The 20,695-nt window shown below is 45.7% G+C and overlaps 1 protein-coding gene across 2 annotated transcripts in view; it reads right to left on the reverse strand.

Moving 5' to 3' along the window:
* The window catches only part of LOC120945769 (flavin-containing monooxygenase 5-like), a 74,248-nt gene that overhangs the window by 12,952 nt on the left and 40,601 nt on the right, over positions 1-20,695 (reverse strand). For both annotated transcript variants that reach the window (XM_040360151.1, XM_040360152.1), the window contains exons 5-6: positions 12,390-12,532; positions 11,186-11,382 (exon numbers count right to left, since the gene is read on the reverse strand). In XM_040360151.1, the coding sequence (XP_040216085.1) occupies positions 11,186-11,382; positions 12,390-12,532 (340 nt within the window). The remainder of the gene's footprint in view (positions 1-11,185; positions 11,383-12,389; positions 12,533-20,695) is intronic.

The following is a 20,695-nucleotide window of genomic DNA, read 5'->3' on the forward strand; positions in this document are numbered from 1 at the left end:
ACCTAATTTAAGTGTGCCTTTTTTTTTCCCTTTCCCAAACGTGCATCTCTCCCTTCCCTCTTCCTTGTTCCTTAAGTGCATTGTTTAATACATTGTTAAGTGGGTGAATCAATTTTTTATATAATTGTGTCTTTCCCTGTCTCCCACCCCTTATCCCCCCCCCTCCCTCCCTCCCCGGCTCTCCCTCCCCCCCTGTTCCCTTGCCTTCCTAGGCCTACCCCTGGAGCTTTACTTGTGACCCCTATCTGCCCTCCCTCTCTCACATCCTCTTCCGTATCTTCTCCCATTTACACTCCCATGTGAGCCCCCCCCCCTGTCCCCATCCCACTGTACTGTGCAAATTTATCAGAAAAATATAAAAAAATATAGTGCCCTGTTTTTAAACAGTTCCAAAATACAAACCATAAATAAATTACACTTTTCAACACTCAGTGCATTTTCACATTTTGAAATATTTGTTTTTACCCCCCTCCCGCCCCCCACCCTACTCTATCTCTCTTTTCTTTAATCGTCTCTAGGCTTATGTCATTTTATCAGTCTTTATGTTCTATATATACTTTATTTTCTTCAAACCACTGCGCTGCTTTTTTGGGCGAGTCAAATAGCTGGGGTCCTGTCGGTGTCATTATCTGCAAGCGTGCTGGATATAGTAGAGCATAAGTGATGTTACTTTTTAAAAGGTTGCGTTTCACTGGCATAAACTCCGCTCTTCGCTTGCTTAATTCAGGTGAAAAATCTGGGTACAGGGAAATACGAGACCCTCTATAATAGATTTCACCTTTCTCTCTTGCCTTCTGTAATAGTGTCACCTTGTCGTTGTAGTTAAGCAGCTTCAAAAGTAAGGGTCGGGGATGGCCGTCCTTTAAGGCTCTAAATGGAACTCTATGGGCCCTCTCTATCCCAAAAAGGGGTGAAAAAGCACATTCCCCGAAAGTCTCTTTAAACCACTCCTCAAGGAAACGTATTGGGTGGGTACCCTCGCTCTGCTCCGGGAGGCCTACCACCCGAATATTGTTCCTGCGCAGTCTATTCTCGATGTCGTCGAGCTTCGATGCCTGCTGGTCGATTTGCTCTCTCATTGCTTGCATCTGCTGTTTTAGGGGGTGTATATCATCTTCCACCTGACTTACTCTCTCCTCCACCTCCGTTACTCTATGCACCGTTCTCTGGAGTTCTTGCCCCATTAATCTTAGCTCGTCTTTTATTTCACTCATCTGAGCCGAAAGGATGCCCAAAGACCCCTTGCAAACGTTGATGGCCAAGAGCATTTCTTTCAAGGATGTCTCCTCTTCGCTCGATGATGCACCTGCCATTTGTGCTACTATAGTTGTTTCTGTGGAAGCTGCAGACACTTGCACCCCCCCTGAGGGTTCCCCACTGGTATCTTTTTTGTTAGTTGATTTTGGGGCCAGGACCCCATGTCCCTGGCTCTTTCTGTCCGTTGTTGCGGCCCCATGTGTTTTGGCCTGTGTTTGTTGGCTCTGGGCCCCTTTCCCGGGGGAAACTGTGGAGGTGTGCAGGTGCTGCTCCATTTTGACTGCTGCCGCCGCCTGTTTTTCTTTTGCCCTTGTTGCTTGAGACCCCCCACTCTCAGTGTTATGCTGCCCTCTCTTTCCCGCTACCGCCGCCATTCTTATGCCTATATTACCTTCCCTCTGGTTTTATTGGTCTGGCTAGCAAAAAATGGAAGGGCCGGGGGAAAAAAAAGGAAAAAAAAAAAAAAAAGGGGGGGGGGGCTAACAGAGGCACCAGCTCGGGAAATCCCGTCCAAAAGGCGAAAGTGCAAAGCGGCTGCAGTTCTATGATTGTCTCCTTGAATGGTAAGTGCAAAAACGTGGAGGGCCAATTAAGCAGGGTACACAGGGCAAATGGACCATAAGCAGGTGTGTTTACCAACAATAATCAATGTAATTAAGTAAATAGTAAATAAGAATGGCCGGTTTCACAGAGTAAGTAGAGCCTGGATATGAGCATAGACCATAGATGATCTGTATTGCACAATGTTCGTGGGGGATTCAAAGTGTCCGCAGAAAAAGGTGCTTAATACTTGAATAATAATAAAAAGAGAAAGTTCTGTTTACCTCTTTCCTGGCTTATATAGAGGAGTAATAGCCACCATAAAGTGCTTGGTGCCAATCTTTTGAATTTTACTCGGTTAGTACAGTCAATACTAAAATATTGCACAATTCCAAGCATATAGCGACAATGCTATTTTGGATTACTCACTCCGTCCTTCTAGCGACTGCTCATAGGATCTTTCCTTCTCTCTTTAAGCCTGGACTCCACTGCCGATACCCCCAATATAACGAGATCTTGGGCTGTGCGCTGTGTACCCTTCTTTGTACTATACAGTACTATGCTGCCTCGTAGCGAATATTATGCTGGTTATCATGGGGGAACAGGGGGAGACCCTCCAGGATGCCCCACAGCTTTTTCCTCCGACCTCTGGCGGGGAAACGCCGAGATTCGCTGGGCCGCTCACGTGGTCCGATCAGCTGACCACCGCCGTCCAATCACAGCCTCCGGTCACGGTGCTCTGAGCTCGGGCTGCAGACGGATCCACCGCCAGACCTCCGATGGATAGTCGGGTCTCGTGGGGGACCTCCTCCCCCAGGCAGCCAGCTCACAGATCCAGGGATTTCTGGGGACACCTCCGCACCGCAACCCCACAGGCAAGCAAGTGTAATTGTTCCGGAATCAGTGTGCCAGCATCGAGCGTTGTGCGCGGGGGGTTCAGCAGGGTTTCAATAATTTTTACAGGGCATGTACGATTCTTGCAGAGGGATTACAGGGGGTCAGCGAAGAAATTCTAGCGGCACATTGAGGGTGGTAAGAACATGGGGGAAGCAGCTCACACCTCACTGCCCCATCTCACATGCCTGCTTCACTCCACACTCCCACACCTGCGTCCGGTCATGCCCCCACTCCCATGATCAGCTTTCCTAACACACAGCTGAGTCATACTGAAAATATTCTGATATTGTTTAAGAACTTGACCAATGTAATGCCGCATACACACCATCACTTTATGTGATGAAAAAAAAACGACACTTTCTGTGAAGTAAAAAATGAAGTTTTTGAAACTTCAATTTTCAAAGACGAAGTTGCCTACACACCATCGTTTTTCTCACAATGTTCTTGCAAAGTGAGGTTACGTTCCACCACGTTTTACCATTGAAGCTCGCTTCATAAGTAGCTTCTGGGCATGCGTGGATGAAAAAACGTCTTAGAAAACAACGTTTTTTGCTATACACGGTCAATTTCTGTGAAGTAAAAAGTGCACTTTTGAAAAACGACACATAAAATTGAAGCATGCTTCAATTTTTTTTGGTCGTTTTTTACAAGACATAAAACAACGTTTTCCCCCACACACAGTCAATTAAAGTGACGTTTTTAAAAACGTCATTTTTTTTCATCACATAAAGTGATGGTGTGTACGCGGCATAAGAATTTTGTCCGGTTCCTGAAAAATCCACGGAAATTTACTTTGTAATTGGCCCTGTCAGCCCCATCCCTCCCAACAGCCTTGAAATAAAAAAGCAAAGGAACTGGGGAGAAGATTGTCAGGCCTCGTACACACGACAGAGTTTCTCGGCAGAATTCACCGAGAAACTCGGTCAAAACCCGGATTCTGCCGAGAAACTCTGTCGTCTGTACAGTTTTGGCTCGATGGAGCCGCCGAGGAACTCGACGAGAAAATAGAGAACATGTTCTCTATTTTCTCGTTGTCCTCGTTCTTCTATGGGAGAAGCCGGCCCGCCGAGCTCCTCGGCGGCTTCATCCCAAAACTCGACAAGGAACTCGACGTGCCAAGCACGTCGAGTTCCTCTGTCGTGTGTACGGGGCCTCAGCTGAACAGAGGCTGCATCCAATCAGTTGCAGACACTGTTTAAGTATTGTGACCGCTGCTGCCACTGACTATCAGAAAACAGTAGTCCAATGGTGGTGGGGTGAGGAGGGAGCAGGTTAAAGATGCTGCTCTCGATTATACTGTTCCTCTGTCAGAACGTGTAAATGCTGCTGTTCTTTGACAGCTGCTGGTCTCATTCCAGCACCCTGGTTTTTATGATGCATCTGTCTGTCTATCCACCTGCAAGTTCATTGATGTGGCCAGTCTCTGGGTCGAGACCAAATCTGATTTAAGCCAGCCAAGTCTGCAGTCTCATGCTTGTGATATAGCGTGTGTAAAACTTGCTCCAAGCTCTCTGTCTATCTGTCTGCCCTGCTCTGCTGTTTGGACTATGAATAGTCTGAGATATACAAACATGAACAAGGGTAGGGTAAAGAAACCCCACACCAGGTGCATGCTTACTTACTGTGGTTTGTGTATTGATGGTATGGTGCAGGGCACCACAAGCCATCTGAGGGCAGCTCCAACTGGGAGCTGTGTCAAACAACTCAGCGGGGATGACCCACACAAGCATCAACCAGGGCAGGCATGGAACCACTAGGCACTCGAGAGTAGGGAGAATATGAAGTGAATCTAGGAAGTCTCTGAGAGATATCAGTGAGGGTGAGAAAGTGGGCAGGAAGCCCGTGCTGGTAATCAGAAAATAGTGTGCAAAGGTGAAAACTGGTGACCCTGAAACTAACCATAAGCTGTGTGGTGTGGAAGTGAGAGTGAAAGAAGTGGTTGAAAAACCAGGGGGACGGTCATTGGGAGTGCAATAATACCTAATGTGAATGTAAACACAAATGGGAGGGAAAAAAAACGATATCCCAAGCTACGTGGAGTCCGGTGTGCAGAGAGACTCAAGTGCCAAGACCGCAGAATGAGAGGAGAGACGCCATCAACCGGGCAACTGTATGCCCCGGCGAACCGGCACCAATATCTCTCCCATGTTGCTCACAAACGTGGAAACCACCTGCATGGGCGTGACAGTGCCCGTAGGGCGCCCCCGTCCAGCATGGGGTGCGTGACGTTGACGTGCAGTGATGGCGCATCCACCCCCTAGGTGTCATAAGAGGCAGGGGTGGGAGGAGGCCCGCCAGGTGTATCACAGCTCCCAGTTAAGGAAACAATCAGTCAAACGGCATGGCAACCTGACCATGCACATCACAAACAGTGACAACCAAAGTTATATGTCCAAAATAAACTGAAACAATATATGAATAAAAGTAATGAATAGCATGATGCTACTGATAAAAAGGTAGGTCAGATAAACCAGGGGAGGCTAGCATTAGGTCAATTCAATGCAAGTGATGTAATAGAACTGAAACAATAGAGCATTACCACGTGCTTCCATTGACTTCAACAGGCATGAAAATACATGACCTTACCAGGCCATGGTTTCATTCAAAGACCCCAGGGATGGAAATAGATGACCATATCAGGCCATGGCTTCACTTAAATTCCCAAAAGAACCTCCTCCACTTTATCACTTAGGTCATCCCTGGATTAAACTTTATAACCTGCATATACTGTAGATTGGGCTATAGAGGAGATTAGGTCCTGGTCCCAGACCTGCCTCCAAAATGTATTAAAACTGCTAACCATTTGCCTTTATATGACTCTGTTGTAGCAGAAGATACTGACAAGTTTATTGAATCCTCTGCAGACCACTTCTCCAGCCAATTGTCGCAGTCTGAATCTTTTCCCCCAAGAGGCCAAATTTACTTACTGTCTCACAGCTTTGAACCCTGTTTGGAAACTTCCTCTGTGTTTTACAATATCTTACCTCAAGCACAAGCAATGGGGGCTTTTGGACTCCGTTTTAAAGACTCAGTCTAGTGTTCTGCCCACTGCCCAGCCTACCTGCTGGAAAGCTGTTTGTTCCCCTCCAAATTATTGTACAGATTGCAGCACTCTCAATAACATAAAGTACTCTGATGAAATACATGAATGAAATTGAAATTCCATAAAACAATAAAGCTCAATGAAAAAGTCATTCAAATCAGTGATCCTTCTGTCTAGACGTCAGCTGGATATCAAATTTATCAAACCAGCCACTCACAATTTTTGTTGTTTTAACAACCAATATTACCTTCAAATTAGGGGTGTTGCGATGGGGGGCTAAAATTACACCCATTTTAGCAAACCTTTCCATGGCAAAATGGGAATCTGGGGTCATCTATGGCAATGTTTCTAAACTCCAGTCCTAAAGTACCCCCAACAGGTCACGTTTTCCGGCTTTCCATCATTTTGCACAGGTGATTTGATCAGTTTCACTGCCTTAGTAATTACCACAGCCATTGTAATCTGAGCGAAATCCTGAAAACATGACCTGTTGGGAGCACTTGAGGACTGGAGTTAAGAAACATTCATCTATGGCACTAGATGGGACAATTTGGCGTTTTATGAATGACATAGATGATATCCTATTAATTTGGAAAGGGGATAAAACATGTTTAATTATTTTCCATACTTAACTCAAATAATAGAAATATTAAGTACATTTTTACTTATAGTAAGAAGAAGTTAACTTTCTGGATTTGACATTATTAATTAGGAATGGACAAATTTGCACCAAATTATACTTCAAGTCCACTGATAGGAATAATTATATTCCTCAGAGCTTTAGTGATGGTGGCTAAGCTCCTCCTCTTTTTTAGCGTATATTGCGACAAATTTGTGTAGAATTGCAAATGCTGATACTGGGAAGGAATGCGGTCTTTGGTGCGCATAGCCGTCATGAGCTGCTCTTTGACATGGAAAAAGTGCATCCTTTATATCACATCTCTCAGCGTTTGGTCCGGGAGAGAGGACGGTTTGGGGAGGTGGTGGATCCTATCAATAGTGACCTCCATGGCGTTAAGATCAGGGAGTATAGCAGTGAACATTGTGGTAGCATAAGCCCTCAGATCCCACTGCTGGACGGACTCTGGGACACCTCTGATTTTCATGTTGTTCCTCCTGCTTCTATCTTCCATGTCTGCCATCTTTGCTTTCATACTTTCCAATTCATCCTCATCCCCTTCCTGGGCATCCACTAAGTCGTTGATAGTGGTGGCAAATTCCGCCATTTTCGACTCTATGTGGTCTACCCTTGTTTCCACCTCCTGGATATCAGAATGACATTTTTTCATGCAAGACACCATGTCAGCTTGTAGTGTGCAACGCAGAGAGAGCAACATGTCTTTCAAGACAGTGTCCATAACTGTTTGGTGGTGGGAAACTTCTCTATTCTATCAGGTAGTTCCCTTGTGTCATCTCCCGAGTCTGCCTCTGGCCCTGCCACAGGGCTGCAGCCAGGACCATCCATCCTAAACCGTGCCTTAGCTGGGCTAGCTGTCTGTGGGGTGTTAGTACAGGATTGAGGGCTGCCTGAGAAACCGCTGTGTTTGCTTAGGGATGTGGAGGAGGCTGGAGGAGAAGAAGCATGTGCGCCGTGTGCTGGGGTAGATGACGAGCCGGCGCCATCTTGCCTACCTCCATGCTGATATAGCGGGAAGAACTCTGTGAGTTTTTGCGGCCGCCTCTCCGCCTTGCGCTTCCTCGTCATGTTCCCCCGGTCACCTCGAGTGTCAGACGTCAGGTAGGGTGTAGAAAAACCTGACAGGAAAGCCGTGCTGTGCCGCTGTGAGTCCCGATAGCGCGGAGCTCCTCTCTCAGGCAACCATCACGGTCCGCGGCTAGCCCCCCCCCCCGGGAATAGTTATATTCCATTAAGCAGTTGTCGTCAATCTTAATGGCTGCTCATGAGGATGGGGTGGAACTGCAATAACGAGATGGATTACATAGAACAATCTCTTGTTTTGAAACAAAGATTTTTTTGAAAAAAAGTATGCAGAATTTGATAAAGACAATACAATTGAACAAGTGAAAAGGATGGATAGGAACACTTTGCTAGCTCCAAAAGATAGAGCCAACGATAATAGAATATTCTGTCCTTTCATCACTTCCTTTTCTGTACAACATTATCAAATGAAACAAATCATTAACCACTTGCCTACTGGGCACTTTTACCCCCTTCCTGCCCAGGGCTATTGTTTCGCTTTTAGCGCTGTCGCACTTTGAATGGTGATACAACGGGTCATACACCGCTATACCAAAATGAAATGTTTATAATTTTTTCACGCAAATAGGGTTTTTTTTTTTTTTGCTAAATAAATGAAAAAACATTTTGAGAACATTTTGAAAAAAAGCAAAAAACTTTTTCATAGTTTGTAATAAAATTTAGCAAACAGGTAATTTTTCTTCTTCACTGATGTGCGCTGATGAGGCTGCACTGAGAGGCACCGATAGGCTGCACTGATGGGCACTGATAGGCTGCACTAATGGGCATTGATGAGGTGGCACAGGTCGTCACTGATAAGAAGGCACTGATGAGGCTGCACTGATGGGCACTGATAGGCGGCACTGATAGGTGACACTAATGAAGACTGGGATGTGAACTTTTTCATTGACACCAGTTAGATGTTGACCCCCTTTTTTTCTCCTCAGTACTATTATGTTTCCTTACTATTTGTTCATTTTTATTTTTTTGGGGGGGATTCTTATAATTATTAGGTATGTTTTGTATTTACTTTTCTTTGTTTGTTTTTTCAACAGAAAGGTTTTTATTTATCAGACACAATTTCAAAGAAAACAATCAAGTACACAGTACACTATTTTATATAAAGGATAGTGTGTAATACACGAGGATATAGAACTCTAGCAAAGTAATCATACAGTTTCATCTAAAATTAGTCGTTAAAGCGAGTGGGGGAGAACATTCGGGAGGCAACAAAATTGATAGGGTTAGTTAGTTGAAGCAGCATCGGGGGGGGGGGGGGGGAAAGAAGGGGAAAAGGGAGAAAAAGAGGTGAGGATAGCGGGGGTCAGAATAGTATAGCGGGGGGAGAGGAGGGAGAAGACACAGGCATCAAAGATACACTCTCGTGAAGATTCTACACCTGAGCCCAGTAATCTGTCACACATTGTGGGAAGGCCTCAAGGAGTTCTTGGTCTAGCTTTCACCCAGGCCCCCCAGATCTTATCGAAATTTTTAATACATTTGCGGCTCATGTGTGTTAATAGAAATTTGGGGCCAGATCCACAGTGAGAGTACGCCAGCGTATCTACTGATGCGCCGGCGTACTTTCAAATTTCCCACGTCGTATCTTTAGTTTGAATCCTCAAACCAACATACGACGGCATCTGGGTTTGATCCGACAGGCGTACGGCTTCGTACGCCTTCGGATCGTAGATGCAATACTTCAGCGTCCGCTGGGTGGAGTTTGCGTCGTTTTCCGCGTCGGGTATGCAAATTAGCTATTTCCGACGATCCACGAACATACGCGCGGCCATCGCATTCTCTTACGTCGTCTCTAGTCGGCTTTTTCCGGCGTATAGTTAAAGCTGCTTTTTTGCGGCGTATAGTTAGATTTGCCATGTTAAGTATGGCCGTCGTGCGTAAGTCGTCGGTAAATCGGGATGGACGTAAGTCACGTCTAAGTTTAAAAAATGACGTCCTTGCGACGTCATTTCGCGCAATGCACGGCGGGAAATTTAGAAACGGAGCTTGCGCAGTTCATTCGGCGCGGGGACGCGCTTCATTTAAATGAATCACGCCCCCTAATCGCCAATTTGAATTCCACCGCCAGAGAAGCACTACGCCGCCGTAACTTACGGCGCAAATTCGTTGTGGATTTGAAACAAAGCCAAGTAAGTTACGGCGGCGTAGCGTATCTTAGATACGCTGCGCCGGTGCCGATCTATGTGGATCTAGCCCTTGGTGTTTTATATTGTAGGCCAGTAAGTCTTAGGCCCCATACTCACGAGCAAACATGTCTGCTGAAACTGGCCCGCAGGCCAGTTTCAGCAGACATGTTTGGTCGTGTGTGGGCGCGAGCGGGCCGAATTCCAGCAAACATTTGCCCGCCGGGCCTTTTCCCAGCAGACAAATATTCCTGGACTTGTTTTAAAACAGTCCGCTGGAATTCTGCCCGCTCGGACATGTACGGTCGTCAGTACAGACCTACCGTACATGTCCAGGCGCCCGCCGTCCCTCGCATGCGTCGAATGACTTCGACGCATGCGTGGAAGCATTTTAAAGGCGGGCCGCCCACGTCGCCGCGTCATTGTCGCGGCGACACCGCGTCATCGACGCGGCGACACCGCAGACACGCCCCGCGTATTGTTTACGCGCGGACTTCTGTACGATGGTGTGTACAACCATCGTACAGAAGCCCTCTGGCAGACATGTATGGTGAAAACGGTCCGACGGACCGCTTTCACCATACATGTTTGGTCGTGAGTACCCGGCCTTAGAAAAAACTCAACTTAAATCTGTCCAAACAAGAGTCTAGTAGACATCCCGGGTATGATAAAGTTTGAAACACAAAATCATAAATTATAATATATTGAATAACTATAAAAAATTATAACAAATAATAATATTATAATATTAAAAATTATTCAATAATGTAATCAAATCAAAAACACTGAAATTTGCTCAGTTGCAGAATTGTCGCTGTCATTACTTTTAGTATTTGATGACGAATTTCCCCGCAAATCACCATCGCTCAATTCTGCAAGTGATTCTTATTTATTATCACCGTTTTCTAGCTGGTCTAAAAGCACTTTTGATGTAAAGGGACACTTTTTGGTTGCTACGGACAATCTCCAATTTCCAGGAAGAAAGAACAGTATATATAATATAAAACTGCATGCAGGGCACTGGACAAACCACTAGGGACAAAGGGGATGTGAAACTATTTGATACAGTAATGTAATCTGCAAGATTACATTGTACTGCATGTTTTGTGTGTTACTTTTTAAATTATACGCCGCTATCCGTCCCCGTGTGTTGTGCCGCTCTCAGGGAACGGAGCTTGGCACTGTGAATCGAGCGCAGGAGACAGCTCGAACACACAGCAGTGAGACATCGCAGGATCCAGGGGACAAGGTAAGTAAACTGTACATGGATCCTGTGATGCAATCCCAAATGTGACTCAGCGTTACCGCTTTTGGTATGGAAAATTCACCTCGAGCCACACTCAAGAATACTGCTAAGGGGGTTAAATAACATTGCTAATTTCATATTGTACTTGTTTGTAGCCTAAATACTCATGTTTGTAAATAAAACTGTAATTTTGTAACTTTGGGACATGCCAGTAAAAACTTGGTTGTGTCAGTAAATTTTGGGTGTCATGTCAGTAAATTTCAATCTGCTAGGTTGGCAACACTGTTTCTCAGTGTGGGCAGGTTGTTAATTGCTTGGCATAGAATGTTTGGTCTTTCATATCATCCATCTCTCATTACCTGTGTTTAGGTTTTAGACCAAAGTTGTCATGGTCAACTCTGTTGTTGACTTTTTTCTCCATGAAGTTGTTACTCAACTTTGGAAAAGCAGTTAGGAGTTTGGCATTGAAGCGAGTGGTCATAACTATGTCGAATGGAAATCCATTATCACAAACACGATTTATCAACCAGGCCCCTCTTCTGGTGCTGAGGAATACCTAAAATACAGTGGAGAAAATGCTGCAAATTCTTGTAATATAGCTTTAGAAGGCTTAGATATAAGCAACAAGGTGGCATATGGAGGGCAAGAAACACACTTGACTAATCTAACACTATTTATAACAAATAGACTGTCAAACATCCACCTTAAAGTGGACCTGAACTCAAAATTAAATCTTTGGTATGTTTTAGACTCAGAGAATGCTTAGAAATGTTAATTGCACTTAAACAGTACACTGACATATTTATAATTTGTCTGGAATAACTCCTGAAAATAATAGTGCACTTCCCGTGAGTGTGCCTAGGTACTTTTGCACCTACAGCCTCATAACTTAATATGTACTGTGTGAAAGCTAAAGCTCCGCTACTAAGCCGTTTTTTCAGGAGCAGTCATTTTAATAATGTTTAAAGTGAAACAATAAAAATGAAATATTTCTTTAAATATCATGCCTAGGTGGTGTCTATAGTATGCCTGTAAAGTGGCAAATTTTTCCCGTGTTTAGAACAGTCCCACAGCAAAATTACATTTATAAAGGAAAACAAATCATTTAAAACTGATCGCGGCTGAAATGAATTGTCGGGTCTCAGGTCTGGTATGGATTTTATGAGAGACCCTGCCCCAAAAAGTAAAAAAAAAATGACGCAGGGGTCCCCCCAAAAATCCATACCAGACCCTTATTCGAGCACACAACCTAGCAGTTAGTCGTATTGTTTTACCCTGTTGGTTGGAGCACACGGGGAAGTTCAGTGACCACCTTGTACAGAATAAGTTTCAAACAAATCACAAAAGTACATTTTCATGTTACTTAATTTATACGGGTAATAGCGCATTACAGCACTCTTTCTGAACTATAGATGGATGCATTTTGCAGCAAATTGTTTTTAGGGCAGTGAAATTTTGGACTTGTACTGTGTAAATTTTGACTATGATGTATATAGTCAGTTTCTAGAAAAAATATGGATTTAAAAAGATTCACCCTATCCTAAGAAGACTCAGAATACATACCTGTTTAGCTACAGCGCTGAGTTCCACCACCAGATCAACTGCAGTGTTTCCAATACCAATCACTATTACTTTTTTGTTTTTGAAAGGTTCGGGAGTTTTGTAGTCGCGGCTATGAAAGTACTGACCTTTGAAGTTTTCAATACCTATAAACAACAGCATAGAAATATTCATTCACTAAAACTCATTTATGTTTAAATAGATTTGACCTCTAACATTTGAGAATACAAGTGAATTGGAAGTGTACCATCATCCTAATATTCATAGAATAGTCAAAGGGTCCAGGGAACCCCCGTGGACCCTGAAACACCAACAGTAAAAAGTGGGCGGGGAGGACTATAGCGGTACTTGATAAAGTAGATAAACTCAAACCAGAGCTATCATATGAACAAGTTTAACAAAATGTATTAACATAGTATACAAGGCAAGAATTAAAACCACACATAGACAGTATTAAAACAATACACATGACGTGACAGCAAACAGATCACCAAACGTGCAACCCCTAAAGAGGGGGGGTTTCAGGTGAAGAGTTGGAGTTGGTGACTCCAACTCTTTACCCGAAACCCTCCCCTTTTCCGGCCTATTGGCTCTCCGAATTACCCGGAAGCACTGTGATCCACCTTACCCATCGTCCACCCGGAACTGACGTGACAGCCCTGGCTCCCAGTGCGATCGAGACATGGGAAGCGTCGACATCCACGGGCGCCACCCGCTCTACAACACAGCCGCATGCAGTGACTCTCCTGGACGTTCACTGGTGTTATATGACTAAATTTTACCCACGTTTGTGAGTATGTTTGCTGTTTTTGTCCAATAAATGTTATGCAACATACTGCACTTAGAGTGGTGCCATTGTGCTTTCTCCCCTGCTGATTCCAGATATGCTTCACATCTTCACTGGGCTGCCTTCAAGTGCTTTAGTATGAACTAAAAGGACTCTCTCAACAGTCTTAACCACTTGGTATCCAGCCTATTGTGAAAAGACGGCCACAAGGTGGCTCTCAATTGCCAGGAGGACGTCTATAGACGTCCTTGGCTCCTTCGGCCACCGGGGGGCTTCGCTCGCGCTGCCGGCAGCGCGCTCGCGCCACATCACTAAGATGCCGATGCGCGTGCCTGGTGGCCGCGATGTCCGCCGGGCACCCGCGATCGGTGGTTACACAGACAAGGACATGGATCTGTGTGTGTAAACACACAGATCCACGTCCTGTCAGGGAGAGAGGAGACCAATGCTGTGTCCCTTGTACATAGGGACACAGATCGGTCACCTCCCCCAGTCAGTCACCTCCCCCCACAGTTAGAAACACTATGCAGGGTACACATTTAACCCCTTCCTCGCCCCCTAGTGTTAACCTCTTCCCTGCCAGTCACATTTATACAGTAATTAGTGCATATTTATAGCACTGATCGCTGTATAAATGTGAATGGTCCCAAAAATGTGTCAAAAGTGTCCGATGTGTCCGCCATAATGTCGCAGTTCCAATAAAAATCACAGATTGACGCCATTACTAGTAAAAAATAATAATAAAAAAAAAAATAATAATTCTGTCCCCTATTTTGTAGGCGCTATGGGCCAGATCCTCAAAAGGGATACGCCGGCGTAACTGCTGTTACGCCGTCGTATCCCTGTTTCTAACTATGGAACTGATCCACAGAATCAGTTTCCCATAGTTAGGCAGAAGATCCAACATGTGTAAGGGACTTACACTGCCGGATCTTAGGATGCAGTACGGCATCCGCCGCTGGGGGCATTTCGTGTCGAAATGCCGCCTCGGGTATGCAAATTAGCACTTACGGAGATCCACGAAGCTTTTACGCTTCGTTTTTTCTCCGAAAGTTTTAGTTTGCAAACGCAAAATTAGGGCTGCTTTTACAAAGTTTAAACTGTTTACACCATGTAAAAGCAGACCCTTCTGTCCAGCGACACGATTTTTTTTTTGTTTTGAATTTTTTTTTTTTCGCCGTATCTTTTTTTTTCCCGACGCAACTTTATTGACCCGTCGCGATCCACAAAGCTCGGCGTAACGTAATTTCGCGCTATGCACGTCGGGAAAATGACGTCACGAGCATGCGCAGTACGGCCGGCGCGGGAGAGCGCCTAATTTAAATGGAAATCGCCCCCAGTTGAAGAGGAACGCCGTGCGCCGGACGGATTTAAGTTACACCGCTCAAAATTTCTAGGTAAGTGCTTTGTGGATCGGGCACTTAGGTAGAGATTTTGCGGCGGTGTAACTTAAATGCCAAAAATTACGTTGCGCCGGGTTTTTGAGGATCTGGCCCTATAACTTTTGCACAAACCAGTCGCTTATTGCGTTTTTTTTTTTTTTTTACCAAAAATATGTAGAAGAATACGTAACGCCCTAAACTAAGATTTTTTTTTTTTAATTGGGATACAGTTTTTATTATAGCAAAAAGTAAAAAATATTGTGTTTTTTTCAAAATTGTCGCTCTATTTTTGTTTATAGCGCAAAAAATAAAAACCGCAGAGGTGATCAAATACCACCAAAAGAAAGCTCTATTTGTGGGGAAAAAAGGATGCTAATTTTGTTTGGGAGCCATGTCGCACGACCGCAAAATTGTCAGTTAAATCGACGCAGTGCCGGAAGCCGAAATTTTGCCTGGGTATATGTGACCAGTAAGCAAGTGGTTAAGTTTTAACCAGCTCCTAGGGGCAGATCCACAAAGCACTTACGCCGGCGTATCTCGAGATGCGCGGTGTAAGTGTAAATATGCGCCGGCGTATCTATGCGCTGTATCCCCAAAACGAGATACGCCTGAAAAACAGATTTTTTCCGACCAACGTAAAAAGATTATGCAAATTTGCAAATGAGGGAGATACGGTGATCCACAAAAGTACGTTTGACCGGCGCAGGCTACGCGCTGTGCGCATCAGCTGTACGTCCGGGCTAAAGTTACCCCTCATAAAAGCAGCTTTAACTTTGCACCAGACGTGTGCAGGTCAGCTAAAGCAATACCGTTAGGAACAAGCTGAGCAGCCACACTTGCAGGACACCAATCTGTATGCCAACATGCCAGGGGCATCCTTGGTCATAGCTATACTACTGGCTTTAGATGCGCGCATTAGGCATCTTTGCACGTTAAACACACACATTAATCATGGCACAAGTAGAATGCATGCATGCACACCACTGTGGTCCCTAGCACAGACACATCACATCCTCATCAAATTGGATTAGCACAAGCCCACCATGCAGGACTTGGGAGCAGCAACGCCACGCCAAGGCTCCAATTATGTCACTGTACATTCATACACCATTCACACGGACCTGGGGATCACTTCTCCCTGGTCCTGGGGATCCCTTCTCCACCACAACTGAGGGTGACACCCCTTTTCCATCAGGAATGTCACCCCCACAATCATACATCATTCACAAACATAAAACAAATCATAATCACAGTAAAAAAATAATAAAAAAAAACACTGAAAACAAAAAAGGAGAAAAACGTAACGCCACGGCCCTGGCTCCGCAGGGGAGACTCATGGGGGGGGAATCAGGGGAAGGAGGAGCATCCCCTGGTCTCTGCCCACCTGGCGGCCTGCCCTCCAAGGCCTGGGCAATCCGTGTGAGGCCCACATTGAGGGCTGCCGTATTGGCCTGGAAAGCCTGGGTCAGGGCACGCACCTCCTGACCCACGCATGCTGTGGCAGTCTGCAGGTCATTGCTGCAGTTTATCATTGCCAGAGAGTTGCAGCCCATGTCCTGAACTGTCTCCTTGATGGAGGCCAGGCTCTCCTCCATCCGGCCCAAAGTCTGGGTGACCTGACCCAGATGTCGGGTCTTAAGGGCCTGGTCCCTCCGCAGATTTGCCGGCAGAAGCTCTGCCAGCCCCCTGGTCTTGCGGGTCGCCTTCCTGCCTCCAGATGAGGCTTGTGGCCTGGGAGTAGGGGAGACCCCTGGGGGGGAAGCCCTGTTGGGGGAGGAGTGGGAGGGGCTACCCCTGATGGAAGCGTGACTGCTGCCAGCCCTAGGGGGAGACTCCTCCAAATGGTGCGTGACATCATTCCCCGACACCACCTCCTCCTCCTCAACCTCCTCAGAGGACTCCGGGCTTGCCTGGGTGTCTTCCTCAGACTCATGTCCGGTGGAGGCTGCGGACTGGCCAGATGGCCCAGCACCCTCCTGCACATCTGTGGATGACACAAAACATACACAGGTTGGAGGATTCACACACTTGTCACATATCCCCCCCCCCACACATGCTACTCACCAGATAGAAACAAATAAATAAACGTACCTGTCCTCACGGCCTCCTCAATGGAGTTAAAGCCAGGCAGCCCCTCCACTTGCTGCCTGTGGAAGCACTGGGCCACCAGCCGCTCAGCCTGCATGGTGGTCCCCCTCCAGTGCACCTGGCATGAGCCACGATCTTGGCCAGCTTCCCACGGACCACACGCCTGAGATCATTTATTTATTTTTGTATCCCATTGCGGGTCCGGGTCTCACCCCCCAACGCATTGACATCATCTGTTATATCCTGCAGTATCTGCCTCCTCCTGGCCGGGGTGGTGTTGGCACTTTCAGGGCCATGCAGCAAACTACCAAAGTTCAGCTTTCTCTTCCTCTCGCTCATCTTTCCAAAACACACGATCAAAGACACTCTCCAAAAACCACAACGACACGACACGACACAAACCAACAAACAGCCACAGACAACGGAACAAAAGCACCTTGCTTCAGGAAGGGAAACAAATGGATGTACTTTTGCAATGGAAGGGCGTATGTCTGGGCCTATTTATGCACTGGGCATATCTCACTAAGTACGCCAGGCCTAGTTCCTATCTTACTGATTGGGCCGAGTTGTGAGCATGCGCAGAGAGGCTCTGACCATAGTCGCCGTCATGCGCATGCGCAGTCCGGCCGGCCCTTCATTTGCATGGGGTAACGGCTCATTTCAATGGAACACGCCCACGTCCTTCCCACTTTGAATTACGCCGGCTTATGCCTCGGAATTTACGTCGCGCCGGCGCAAATTTGGGCGCAAATACTATGAGGATACGGCACTTACGTCTCTAAGTTGAGCCGTCGTAACGGTAATGAGATGCGCTACACCGGTCTATATTTGCGCCGATGTACGTGGATCTGGCCCCTAGATCTCAGGAGCTCATTGTATTTAGTGCTGTTTACATTGATGCTGGTGCTAGCGCCTACTCTCTCCTATGTGTATTTGTAGTTTACAATGGCCAATATAAAAAAATATATAATTATGTTTTATATAAATATAAAAATTATATGTAAAATACAGAGTTAAACATTTCGGCCTGGATTCAGAAAGCCTGGCATAACTTTGTGCGGGCGTAGCGTATCTCAGATACGCTACGCCGCCGTAACTTAGTGAGGCAGGTTCTGTATTCAGAAAGAACCTGCGCCCTAAGTTACGGTGGCGTATCGTATGTGGTCCGGCGTAAGCCAGCAGAATACAAATTATCCAGGCAGTGGGCGTGTTGTATGTTAATGAACGGTGACCCCACGTAAATGAAGTTTTTTACTAATTGCGCATGCGGTGTCCGTGGACGTATCCCAGTGCGCATGCTCCAAATTACGCCGCAAAGCCTCATTGGTTTCGACGTGAACGTCACTTACGCCCAGCCCCATTCACGGACGACTTACGCAAATGACGTAAACGACGCAAAATTCTACGCTGGCCCGACGTCCATACCTAACATTGGCTACGCCTCATATAGCAGGGGTAACTTTACGCCGGAAAAAGCCTTACGTAAACGACGTAAAAAAATGCCCTGGGCGCACGTACGTTTCTGAATCGGCGTATCTACCTAATTTACATATTCAATGCGTAAATCTATGGAAGCGCCACCTAGCGGCCAGCGTAAATATGCAACTAAGATACGATGGTGTAAGAGACTTATGTCAGTCGTATCTTAGCCAAATTTCGGCGTATCTTGCTTTCTGAATACAGAAAGAAGATACACCGGCGCATCCTAGAATTTACGCGGCGTATCAATAGATACGCCAACGTAAATTCTTTCTGAATCCGGGCCTTCAAGTTTAGATTTGTAAAAGTAACATTTAGTTGTAAATATTTGCTTACAATATTGAAATTTTTAGCTGATTATAAAAATAGAAGTCCGCAGGCGCCAGATCAGGGGAGCACAGTGGATGAACCAAGAGTCAAGAGTGGCTGAGTCAAGAGTTTTCGCACACAGATCGAACAGTGCGCATGTGCATTATCGTGATGGATTCTGGTCACACATGGTAATGAGATCTCCAGAGGTTTCCATGCGTTTTGTTTTTTGTTTGTCTGGCAGCTTGTGGGGCACAAACGGGGAACAGATCTTCTGCTTACCCAAATATTTTCAGGCAATGGTGTTCACTGTGTCCTTGTTAATGCCCAGTTCCTCTGCCATCAATTAGTCGGTTGCCGATCTCATGCCAGCATTTGTTGCACTCGCTCGATCATGGTTTCTGCTTGGCGACGGCAGACCAGAAAGTGACTCATCCTCATTTGTTTCCTTAAAGTCACAAAAGCAATTGAACCAGTTGTAAACAGAATTTCTGCTCACCACTTCCGTCCCATACTTGTACCAACATTTCATAAGTCTCGTCACAGTTTTCCACAATTTGTAGCAAAACTTGATGTTCACTTGTTACTTCATTGCACTGTGACCACACTGATTACGTTTGATTGCTCACAGTGGGTTTACCCTGATAGTCACGTGTACTTCACGCTAGGTGGTGCTTCTCAACGCGTTTCTGGATAGCCATGTGCATGTTCGTGCACCTGACCCATGTTGCCGTTGAGATATCAGACCATTCACCAAACTTTTTAGACACACCTTGTAACTTCACAACAGGATAAAGCAACTCTACAAGAAGATCCAGATAAAACATATTATACTTACCTACTCTGTGCAGTGGTTTTGCACAGAGCAGCTGTGATCCTCTTCTTGTCTGGTCCTCAGTCGGTGCTCCTGGCTCTTCCCCCTTCCCCTCTTCCCCCTTTACCAGTGCCCCCATAACAAGACGAGCTGTTTGCTCTATACATCCATAAGACGGTTCCTTCCCCTGCTCTCTCTTCATTGGTTCACTGATTGTGATTGACAGCAGTGGGAGCCAATGGCTCCCGCTGCTGTCTCAGCCAATGAGGAGAGGAAGTTCTGGGACAGCCAAGACTTTTGTGCACATCCCTGGATCAAGAGGGGCCTCAAATGAGGATTGGGGGCTGTTGTGGGAGCTGCATCCAGAAGGTATTTTTTCCTTCATGCATAGTATCCCAAGAAGTGAGATAGGCCGTCAGTTAATCAGGTGTGATCAGGCGTGATACATTTTTAATGATTGCAACCATAGCTTGTAGACTCTGGGGCAGATTCAGGTACCTGCGCGCCTAGTTACGGCGGTGCAACGTATTGTATTTACGATACGCCGACGCAACTTACAGGAGCAAGTGCAGTATTCACAAAGCACTTGCACCGTAAGTTGCGGCGGCGTAGCGTAAATGGGGCCGGCGTAAGCCCGCGTAATTCAAATGTGGAAGGGGGGCGTGTTTTATGCTAATACATGATGACCTGACGTGATTTACGAATGGCGAATGCGCCGTCCGTGTACATATCCCAGTGTGCATTGCTTCAAATGACGTCGCAAGGACGTCATTGGTTTCGACGTGAAGATAAATTATATCCAGCCCTATTTGTGAACAACTTATGCAAACAACGCAAACAATTCAAATTTCGAAGCGGGAACGACGTCCATACTTAACATTGGCTGCGCCACCTAATAGCAGGAGCAACGTTACGCCGAAAACAACTTACGCAAACGACGTAAAAAAGTACCGCCGGGCGCACGTACGTTTGTGAATCGGCGTAATTAGGTAATTCGCATAATCTACGCCGAAAACGACGGGAGCACCACCTAGCGGCCAGCGTGAGAATGCACCCTAAGATACGACGGCGTAAGAGACTTATGCCAGTCGTATCTTAGGCTAATGTCGGCGTATCTTGCTTTCTAAATACAGAAAGAAGATACGCCGGTGCAGATTTGAATTTACGCGGCGTATCTATAGATACACCGGCGTAAATTCTCTCTGAATCTACCCCTCTATAACTTTCACGGAGATTAAATAATATACACTCATTTGGGTTATATTTACCAAAGATATGTAGCAGTATAACTTTTGTCCCAAATTTATGAAGAAAAATAACTTATTTGCAAAATGTTACAATAGAAACTAAAAGTGTTTTCTTTTCAAAATGTTGGCTCTTTTTTGGCTTATATTGCAAAAAATAAAAAACCCAGCGGTGATTAAATTCCACCAAAAGAAAGCTCTATTTG

This window comes from Rana temporaria, chromosome 7, assembly GCF_905171775.1.
Source record: "Rana temporaria chromosome 7, aRanTem1.1, whole genome shotgun sequence".
Taxonomy (NCBI): Eukaryota; Metazoa; Chordata; class Amphibia; order Anura; family Ranidae; genus Rana; species Rana temporaria.